General features: G+C 36.8%; 1 protein-coding gene across 1 annotated transcript; it reads right to left on the reverse strand.

Annotated features, from left to right (window-relative positions):
* Window positions 1–418: 418 nt before the first annotated feature.
* Window positions 419–10,305, reverse strand: LOC116164114 (RING finger and SPRY domain-containing protein 1-like). The gene is made up of 7 exons (XM_031478241.1): window positions 9,762–10,305; window positions 9,361–9,712; window positions 9,105–9,312; window positions 2,298–2,557; window positions 2,033–2,247; window positions 1,720–1,977; window positions 419–1,008 (listed from the first exon to the last, which is right to left on the reverse strand). Exons 1-7 carry the CDS (start codon window positions 9,974–9,976, stop codon window positions 921–923), a joined length of 1,596 nt encoding a protein of 531 aa, XP_031334101.1. The 5' UTR covers window positions 9,977–10,305; the 3' UTR covers window positions 419–920.
* Window positions 10,306–11,134: the final 829 nt, after the last annotated feature.

The following is an 11,134-nucleotide window of genomic DNA, read 5'->3' on the forward strand; positions in this document are numbered from 1 at the left end:
AATGGAAGGTTTCCTTCATCTGTTCATTCTTTTCTACACATATTCTTCCATATCGCAATGGTGCTTGTGTTGGGCTACTCTATTTTTAGCAGGTCTGGCACATTAGATGCATAGCTTTGGGCTACCAACTCTTTAAACGTTCTTCTATCGGAAAATCTTGGTATCATTTGGGGAACAACAAAATTCTCCCAAAAAAAGGTTCAACATTTTGGTATCGATTGCAAAGAACTAAAAATTGTTGCTCTAGAACAATGATAAAAATTTGGGAATAGTGATGCTCCAGATCTCTATACCTACACAGACTTTCTGCTCAAACCTATAGTCGACCAAGATGAATTACCATTTATAAACACAAAATAATAAACAAATCTTTATTAATGACAACAAACCAATTTAAAAAATATATTTTACAGCGCTTATAAGGTAATTTACAATAACTAAACATACATACATTTTAATATACATATACATCTTAGGCTCATTTACAATAAAATAATTAATACTCTTTATAGAAAATCTGAATAGTATAAATACACATTAAAAGCGTTACAATAGTTTGGCATTCCATAAAGACAAATAGTGAATTTTCGTATATTTAGAGTCTTTAAAAGACTGATATATTTCTTTCTGCTTTAATATAAAATATCAACTTTTTGTAGCCCTTAATCCATAAGTTTCAAAATTTAATAAAAGGTATATACAAAAAACGTAACGCCCATATTTTTGACCGAATTCTCTTCTAAATTTTCAATGTGGGACAGAGATAGTTGTTAATTTACATATGATATACACAGATACAACTTTAAACAAATAAATGCAATAGTAAATATTTTAAACTGCTATGCCAACAACAATACAGTCTATAGAAAATTATTTAACATTGGCGGCAAAAAAACGTTATAGAGAAATAACAATCGATGTTACGTATTATCGTCTACAACAAGATGTATTGCTGATCTGCACATGGGACATTCGGTCAGTTGACTAACGCAAGACGTGCAAAATCCTCTGAAAAACGGTTGAAATTAGATTAATGTCTCGGATGGGGATAATAACTGATGCAATCAAATAAAACTGGGGAAAGTACTCTTGTGTTGTAGTTTTTCCTTGAGCGTCGAGCTTTTTCATTTCTACTTTTCTTCCTTTTCTTCCTTTGCTTTAGTTTTCTTTGTTCTTTCCCTTTATTCGCATGATATGAACATTTTTTTAAATTTCATTTCTCTAGATATCTTTTAGTTTTTACATTTTATGGCATTGTCTGTTATAGGTACAATGCCATTGGTGTAGAGCAAAGCTCTTATTTTAACTGGGTTTAGAATTTTCAATTAGTATTATCTAGAATTTTATGAATTTCCAGAATCTCAAAAACAAGAACCTTAAAAATTTTATCTCAAAGTTCTCAAAAATTTTATGACTGAAAGATTCCAAGCATCTCAAAAATCCTAACAACCTAAAATATCTTAAAAACTATGAGGATGTTAAATATTTAAAGAATTTAAACAAATTTTAATAATGTAATAAATACAAAGATTCTCAAACATTTCAAGAAATTCAAGAATATCCATCTCAAGAACTTCAAGGGCCTAGTGATTATGTCACTTATTCTGAAATTCACTTCGCATGTTATAAAGCACTCTAAGTAGGCATTGGCAAGGTACATTTTAAATGAGAAGCAAAAGAAGTAGAGTGGAGAATTAAAAACGGTAATATACCACTTACTCGTGTTCACAGGGAATAAGCCGCACAGAGGCCTTTTTGTCGTAGCACAAGGTGCAACTATCCTCTCTAACGCTCTGCTGTCTTAGTTGGTCCAGATAAATGTGACGTGGCATTACCTTCTTACTTTCAGGCTCCAATACACCACAATCATTAAAGTTTGAAAACTCCAAGTTCGGTGGAAATTTAAATGGTTCGGTACCAAAGTTAAAATGGCACTGTTGGAATGACATGAAGCTTGCGGCTGCAAAGAATCCGGATCTGCAATCAAAGTATAATTTTATGCACGATACCAATTGGGTGATTAAAACTTTACTTGGCCATGCTAAAAACGTGAGTGCAAGGCGGTATTTCTTTTCCATTCACCGAAAAAATTATTTGCTGGTTATCCATGTCAAGAAGGCAACCAAGCGTATCACCAGGTTGCCATCGAGGCAACTGCTGCGGTTCCGATTTGGCGTTGTACCAGATCAGCTTTCTGCATCCGTCATAAGCTAACGAATATTTATCGTCCCCAATTCCATACCCATCCTGCAAGTGAGGTATTAACGAGAAACAAACTTTGAAAGGGAAATACTAACATGATTCAAGAAATTGCTCTCCTTAGTGGCCCAACCGATCTGCATAACACCTGGAGTGATAATGCATACTTCGTAATACCAGACACCTGAATCAGCCTGGGCCGTGCATCTTACACTTTCGAATGAGTAGGCGTCACATCGAGCTTCCAGACCATTTGGGGAAATTTTGAGATATTCACTTACGTCGCTAGTGTTCAGCATTGCGTTCAAGTGCGAATTATTTACCGTTAGATATGAAAATTTTCGATTCTTCATTATAACTGAAACAATTATGTTCTGTTGAAATAAAGAAAAATTTGATTCAAAGAAAATTGGTTGCAAAATTAGAATTGAGACAGTGGTTGCCATGGATTTTAAGCTACGTTTAAGCTAAGCTCTGCTTAAATTTGTCGGTGCAAACGGGCATTAGTCTTTTATTTCATTGGTCTCTACCTTTACCTATTTTAATTGTCAAGTTCTGACAGACAAAAAGCTAAAGCTAGGCCTTAGACCATGTACAGTGATATTTATTAAGAAGTAGACATAGGGATTTACGTGTATTATTTCTCCTTATGTCTACTTTTAAATGATACATTTCTTCTGTAGTGCGCCTAATTTCATGCAACCAAAATAACTTCTTAAAACAAATAAAGATCTGGCTGTCATATTAATTAATTTGAATATTGTCGCTTTGGTTTCCGCATTTTTATTCTCGTTCGTGTGCGATGTATTCAACTAAAGAAAAAAAATTATCAAAGTCCTCGTGTGAGATCGAAGGGACTTCAGCGCATTTTTGTGTGGCAGATCAGTGTTTTATTAGCCAATATTGACTCCACCATCAATAAGATCTTGCCGAAAGCTACCACGTTCACTTTGTCGGTACCATTTTGTCACTTACCGTGCACTCGCAATTCGCGTTTGAAGTTTTGACTCCACCATCAGTAAAATCCTTTGGGGGTTACCATATTCCCTTTGTCGACACCCACTTCTGATCACCCGCAACAATTCGGATTTGAAGTTTCGACTCCGCACCATCAGTAAGATCTCGTCGGGGGTTACCACATTCCCTTTGTCGATACACAGTTCCGACGTCCCGTTCATTCGTAATTCACATTTTGGTTTCGCTAAAATCCCGGCATAAAATCGTATTCAACTTTTGGGTACTTCACATAGCTCGACCTTCTATTAGTGACACGAGAAAGAGAGACCGCGATTCGCGCTGTAAGAAACTTTTCGGCGGTTTATTTCGCCCCTAGGAAAAAAAAACAAAATTCGGCCACGCAGGAGTTGTGCGCGTTGACAAGATCTTACCGACGACACCAATTTGAAAACAATCAGAGAAAAACTGTAGAAGAAGATAGATAAAAACTGAAAAATCTCCAGGTTAGTATAATACGCTCGGGGATGGCGTCCAAGATGTCGTCGACTCCAAATCTTGTAGCCCCATCCCTAACGTTCTTAATTACACGGCCCCGATAGTTACATGTACACTCCTTGTCTTTTTACAAGCGTTTTTCTACGGGCGCGCATTTACTGCCAGCCAGCCAGCCAGCCAAAGTGAGATTAAAAGCTACTTTTTACAAAAAAATTTTTGCAAAAATGCGCTAAAAATTATCAAAGTCCTCGTGTGAGATCGAAGGGACTTCAGCGCATTTTTGTGTGGCAGATCAGTATTCTATTAGCCACTTTCGACTCAACCATCAATAACAGATCTTGTCGAAGGCTACTACGTTCACTAACCGTTTCCCACTTTCCGCGTGCACCCGCAATTCGCTTTTAAAGTTAAAATCGGGTCGGGGGCTACCACATTCCCTTTGACGGTAGCCACTTCCGACGTCCCGTTCACCCGCAATTCGCTTCTATTGGCGACACGAGAAAGAGAGACAGGGATTCGAGATTTACGAAACGTTAAACCGCGTGAGTTCGCAACGGAAGGTAAAAGGCGCCCGAAGTTGAGTACTTCTCGAAGACGCGCGCGCGCCTCGCAAAAGGTCGTTAATTTCGCCCCTAGGACAAAAAACAAAATTCCGCCACGCAGGAGTTGTGCGCGTTTACAACATCTTTCCGACGACACCAATTTCAAAAGAATCGGACCAAAACTGTAGTAGAAGATAGGAAAAAACTGAAAAACTTCACGTTAGTATACTACGCTCGAGGATGACGCCCAGATGTCGCCAACCCCACATCATGTAGCCATGTCCCTAAGGTTGACAAATTTCACGGCCCTGTAGATAAACGTACACCCGTTGCCTTTCTACAAGAGTTCTTCTACGCGCCCACATTTGCAGCCAGCCAGCCAGCCAGCCAGCCAGCCAAAGTGAGATTAAAAGCTACCTTTTACAAATAAATTTGCAAAAATGCGCTAAACAGTTGATATTATCAATTGGTCTAGTGCCAGTAACAGTTTAATGGCCGTTTGCACGGACAAATTTGAGTGGTGCTTAGCTTAAGCGTAACTTAATATCTATGGCAACGATTATTGCGACAATGGTTACCATGGATTTTGAGCCACGCTTAAGGTAAGCTCCGCTTAAATTTGTCGGTGCAAACGGCCATAAGGAGCGTAAAAGAGATTAATTTTTTGTAAAACCAAAGCAACAATATTGAAATTAGTTCATTTGACAGCCAGATCTTTATTTGTTTTAAGAAGTTATTTTGGTTGCATAAAATTAGGCGCTCTTCAGAAGAGATTTTGCCTATTAAAAGTAGACCTGAAGAAAAACAATACACATAAATCCCTATGTCTACTTCTTAATAAACATCACTGTATACATAGATATGGCCTTCCATTTACTTTCAATAAGGAGCATCTGTGCCAACATACCTAACAAAAAGACAGAGATATATTTTTGCACCGTAGTAGAACACCGCACATGCGCAGTAGCATCCGAATGTAAACAGCTGATAACCATAGGCGTCGCAAAAATGGGCCACTTCATAATGAGTTTCAAGGCACATATTTTGTAACTTTTCTTACGGTAAATCGTGCTAACGCGCTCGTCTTCGGCAGTACTCTGATAATTCAAACAGTTGAGTTTATCCTGACGTTCGTTTCGTTTATTTATAATAATTATTGACACTTTGTTGGTTATTATTATTTTGAAATACACGTTACTCTTACTGACAGATGACATACAATGGCAGAATTCGTTTCGCACTAATGCGCAAGCTCATCTCTTACCACTACGGTAACTATAATTCGTATAATTTTCGTTAACGTAAGATTTTACGGTTCCGTTCTTACGTTCTTACGGCTACGGAACTATAAATCCGGCTTTACTCATAGAATGAAATTCCACTTTCTGTACTACTAAGTGCCCCACAAATTAAACGCACCATTTTAATTATTACTTTCGTAAAAACTACTCGCATTTTCTACTGTAATAACACTATAAACCCCTTTATGTTCTACGGAACTGACACGCCAATGAAATGTTGGGAATGTAAAGCCGGATTTATAGTTCCGTAGCCGTAAGAACGGAACCGTAAAATCTTACGTTACCGAAAATTATACGATTTATAGTTCCCGTAGTGGTAAGAGATGAGCTTGCGCATTAGTGCGAAACGAATTCTGCCATTGTATATCATCTGTCAGTAAGAGTAACGTGCATTTCAAAATAATAATAACCAACAAGTGTCAATAATTATTGTAAATAAACGAAACGAACGTCAGGATAAACTCAACTGTTTGAATTATCCGAGTACTACCGAAGACAAGCGCGTTAGCACGATTGACCGTAAGAAATAAGATTTGGGCATTTCCTACGTACCGTAACCGTTCTAACGCAACGTTAACGCGAATTATAAATGTTCACGCGCAACAAGTAGGGTTTAATTCCAAACGTTACGGTACGGTGTTGCGGATACGGAACTATAAATTCAGCTTAAATTTGACATACAACTCAGTGCGCATGCTCGGTATTCTACTCATGTATAGCTATCTCTCTCACATATGTTGCCACTGATTTAATGGCTGAACGCTATATCTATGATCTACGAGCGAAACGTACGTTTTCGGCAGCTAATATGTCGCTAATTGCCATCCTTTCTAACAACTTGTAATGTGTATATGAGTGCAAGACTCGCAGTAAACAGTAGGCTTATTATTATGATCCACGAGTCACAACCAGGCAATAAATAAGTCAACCTGTAACGGTTGTAAATGTAAGTACATACTGATCTCATTGCATGTAATGTTGACACCACCATTATCTCCTGTATGTAGTTAGTTGTATAATCGTAGTTGTATGTACAGGGGGGTTCAAATTCGTGGCTTCAATGGAGGCAAAGTTACCCCTTTTTGTGACTAGAAAAACGCATTTTAAATTTTTGAAGAACCTTTTGAAAATAACCGAGATATCACCGAAAAACTGAAAATATCAAACTTCGTTTTCACGTTATGGTCGGAAATAGACGGTTCCCGTTAACACCCTTTATGGGCACTTTTTTCAGAGAATCTGAATCTGTTATTAAAATTGCCATAACAAACTAGATGTAGGTACTATCCCAAAATAAGAAATAAAGATAGAGATGCCTTGATGCTGATATCTAAACATGGCATCATCTCGTTATTTTTATAAACATTACAGGAAGCGAACTTGTCACATTTCCCGAGATGATTTTGAGGGGAATATTAATAGTAGGTACTTACATAATATATTTGGAAGGATCTAAACGGATTTTAAAATTCTTAAACGATTTGTTAAAACTAAACAATTATATGTTGAAATTAAACAGCTTAATAAGAAAATTTATCATTATTAGTGTCACGACGGCAACGCTGTAGCGTTTTTGACGGTTGAGAGGATTTTTGTTTATTTCTACAAAACGTGATTTCTGCATTTTTGGCTCATTGATTCGATTGGGTGTAATAATTTGAACTCCTTGAAATGGGGAAAGGGTGTACTTTTTGTGGAATTAGTGCAGTTACGAATGTTTACTTGTCGTCCTCTCATCTGTCAAACTTTGTGGTTATGTTGGATCAAAACATACGTTCGTATTATTACAGCGTATGCGTCCTCTATCTTTATTTCTTAGCATCTCTTATATATATGTTTCTTAGGGTACTACTTTCTTATTTCTTATGGACGCCATATTGGATTTTTACGGAATGAGATATAGGGCGAAAAAAATAAAGATGTGTCCACGTCATACCTTCCCATAAATTTACATGAAAAATTTCAAAATCAAATGTTTTACATTCACTTCTCAACAAAATACCCACAGGTAAGTAGATCTTGCTGAATCAACGTGAGTATGGTGGCGATGCATTAAAATGAATTTCTTTTTTGTACTGCGTGGACTAAATCAACCTGTTTTGTCATTCATTTAAGGAACTAAAGTGTCACTCCCGGAGGGAGAAAAAGGTGACGCGGGACAAAAAGTGACACACTGAAATGTCCTTCATATGCACATTTTGGTTCTTGAGCCACATTTGATACATTTTCCATATATCTTTTTTAATTTGTGAGGCAGCAGTTTCCTCATAGCTTGTTCTGTAAAGTTTTAAGTGATCATTTCTGTCCAATAGTTTTGAACGAGAATCTTTAAATTAAACCAAATACATTAAACCTCGCATAAACTGACATTTATTATTATACGGTCACTACTTGACATGACAAGGTATATTGATTTTCCAATATACTTAAATATATATTATTATTATTATTACCATCAAATTTTTTTCTTTCAAATTTGGATTTGAACATTGAAATTGCTGTAACCGATTACAGGAGTACAAAAAAATAGCATATATATATATATATATATACCACATGACTAAAGTGCGCCCTAATCCTTCATTTTGGGCAATAATCTGAACCCTCGGGATTAAAACACACATTTTAGTCCCTCGGTATATAATGTACGATTTTTGTCCTCTATCTCATTCCGTAAAAATCCTATGTGGCGCCCATAAGAAATAGGCAAGTGGTAGCCTGTAGTTTCTACATCTAGCGTGCTATGGAAATTCTGATAACAGATTGAGATTCTCCGAAAAAAAAGCACCCATAAAAGGTGTTAACGGGAACCGCCCATTTCCGGCCGTTTAAGCTAGGGAAAATGAAAACCAAAGTTGGCATTTTCAGTTTTTCAGCGATATTTTCAAAGAGTTTTCAAAAATGGTAAAGTGAATCATAACAAGCACTTTTTCCAAACAAACTGAGGGTACAACATGTTTCGTTTGGGTGTCACCCTGAAAAAAGTGTGGAATTTGCATTTCTTCTTTAATTTTTTTCTCAGCAACCATAAGAAAGACTGTTGTGAATAGGTTTTGGGGTATGTCCTTTCCGATTTTGCTCAAATTTTTTCCTACCATGAAAGGGTGCATCCCTAAATGGGAGTGCGAAACAAAATTCTTATTTCAAGAAAATTTGGTATTTGGGGGTTTTTGAATTTGAAAATCACAAATCTGAATTGTGCATTGCTGTGACTGGTGGGAAAATGTCTTCAGAAGTAAATTGTAACATAAAAGTGGCGCATAATGGAAGAAAGCGAGCGGAAGTGAGTTATTTTTAGATGTTGCAAGGGATGTTTTCCTATTTCTGTGCTACCAATTAGCAATTGCAACAGAGGAAAATCTGTTACAGGCTCGGGCTCGTGGTCACTATGAGACATAATTGTGTAATCTTATGAGGCAGTAACTATTGTCTTGTACAAAAATTCCCAGTACCAACTACCCATCCACTTAAAAAATCTGAGAGAACTGTGTCACGGTGTTTATTAGTCTGTACCTAAAACCCAATGCAATTTTACTGACCAACTGCCTTTGGGACATGCCTTACATAAAAGAGCCCTATATAATATTGTGCAATTCAATTTGAAACTTACACAGATTATCCAATGCCCACTGAGCACAAAAACCGACCTGCCTCCTAACAAAATGTTCCTCATTAATCCACGGCTCTAATTTCGAAATCGGACAACAAATCTCATCCTGCAGCCGTCGAATGATTGTCGCTTTGTTTTCGCTAGTTTGGGCGAATTTCTCGAGAGCAATTAACGAAAATAAAATCACGTGGGGATCGGCGTCCATGTCCTACAAGCGGCCTTAACACATTTTTTCCCCCCATTTATTAATACTTACCAGATTTGTTATCAGATAGTCTAAAGTGGAGTTGGTTAAAATTCCTAAACTACTAGGTCCGGCCAATTTTTCAGCTATACAACCCAACACTACGCTGATATTTCTTTGCTTCGGAGCGTTTGCCCTATCCGCTATAGCGCTCTGTGCCGATAAATTGAACATTGAAGCAACATGCAGGACCGATTCTCTGGACGGCAGCGGGCAGTCGTCAAGTAGGAGTGTTATTACCGACGGACCCAAAGGGTCGAGCATAGGTATTACATTTACCATAGATTTCACAACTTGAATCCATCCCTCTTCGTTGTCTGCTATATTATGTAAACGTAGCATCGATGCAGGAGGCTCCTGTTCGCTAAAACGATCGTGACATTAACCCTACGAAAAGTATGAAGTCGACATACTTATCTACAAGCGTACCGATAATACCTAAAGTTTCTATAACGAGTTTATCTACAACGCTAGAATCAGGACAGCCTTTTTCCGTATTTTCCATGTAATATTCAGCCGCAGAGTATGGCGTAACCGATTGTATTGCATTATCAATATTGTCATTGCTTGATTGTGGAAAATAGGTTTCACTTTCTTCATGCTTCTCTTTGCACCAGCATATACCCATAACGTATTAACATTTGATCACTCGCTACAAGCTAGGCATTTATTGTAAATATAAGAATTTATAACAGAGTAAGGCATTCATTTTTAAATTAATTTTGCGATTATTCCTATGTCGGAGTTATCAGCGATAGTGGCATATTGGCAGTGGGGCAGTTGAAATGCCAACTAATACAAAACATTAAAAAAATTAATAAATTGCACGTTTCCCGTAAAACCATGGATTATTTGTTTATGCTTGTCTTGGTTACGCTAAATAAATCATTATTTATCTACAAAAAAAAGGGTGCAAATTGTCATTGTCATTTAACTTTTTTGGTTAAGAATTTTATTTTTATATTATCGTTGTACCAACTGTTACACACTGCAACAGTTATACAAGGTGCGTCAAAATGAGATGTGAAAATTATGCCTAAGCTATGCCCAAGGTTAGTATATTATTTTCAAATGATGCTTTATTATCAGTCATTTAAGAATATTCTGTGGCAGGCACCTCGCGGTCTCGTATTAATCCTTTAAATGTTTGAAGCATGGCAATAATTCCATGGCTGATTGAGTCGGATGATTCACTATCTCTCTTTTGTTGTATGCCAACCTCAGAGTAAGAAATCTCTGTGATGCCAACTTAAACGTGGCAACGCTGAAGAACCGCAACTTAAGAGAACCTCAAAATAGTTGTTATATTTACAAGTACATACAAGTTCCACTGAGCAATGAGCATTAGATTTTGTTTGATTACTGAATTACACGGTATAAATATTCTTATACCGTGCTGAATTACCATTCGAGGAATTAGATGAAGTACTAAGAAAAAGAAAGTAAGTAATGTCTGGATGCCATAAAATCTTCATCTGTAGGTATTGTTTAATATCAAAATACATACATGCTTAACACATTTAATTATAACATTATTGTTGTTAGGAATGGATGGAGGTAATGACACACCACTAATTAAAATCGAACCAAAACAAGAAGAAGAAATCCATTCCTTTCTTCAGGGACACATTTCAGTAAGTAACGAAGTATTGTTGACTATAAAGGACGAAGTTAACAGTACATCAGCTTGTTCTAAACCTCTTTATAATGAAGTGCAGCAACATTCTGACTTTCAGTGTCACCTTTTAAATCAGTGTAGAACAGTGTCTAAAGATTTTAAATGTGC

Source organism: Photinus pyralis, unplaced genomic scaffold (genome assembly GCF_008802855.1).
Source record: "Photinus pyralis isolate 1611_PpyrPB1 unplaced genomic scaffold, Ppyr1.3 Ppyr1.4_LG2, whole genome shotgun sequence".
NCBI classification, from domain to species: Eukaryota; Metazoa; Arthropoda; class Insecta; order Coleoptera; family Lampyridae; genus Photinus; species Photinus pyralis.

Excerpts from the sequence above, each read along its gene's own strand:
- LOC116164114 (XM_031478241.1), bottom strand. The coding sequence starts at position 9,976 with ATGGGTATATGCTGGTGCAAAGAGAAGCATGAAGAAAGTGAAACCTAT. Across the intron at positions 9,313-9,360 it reads ACTATCTGATAACAAATCTG|GACATGGACGCCGATCCCCA; the intron begins GTAAGTATTAAT and ends GGCCGCTTGTAG. Across the intron at positions 1,978-2,032 it reads CACGTTTTTAGCATGGCCAA|ATCCGGATTCTTTGCAGCCG; the intron begins GTAAAGTTTTAA and ends CTTTGATTGCAG.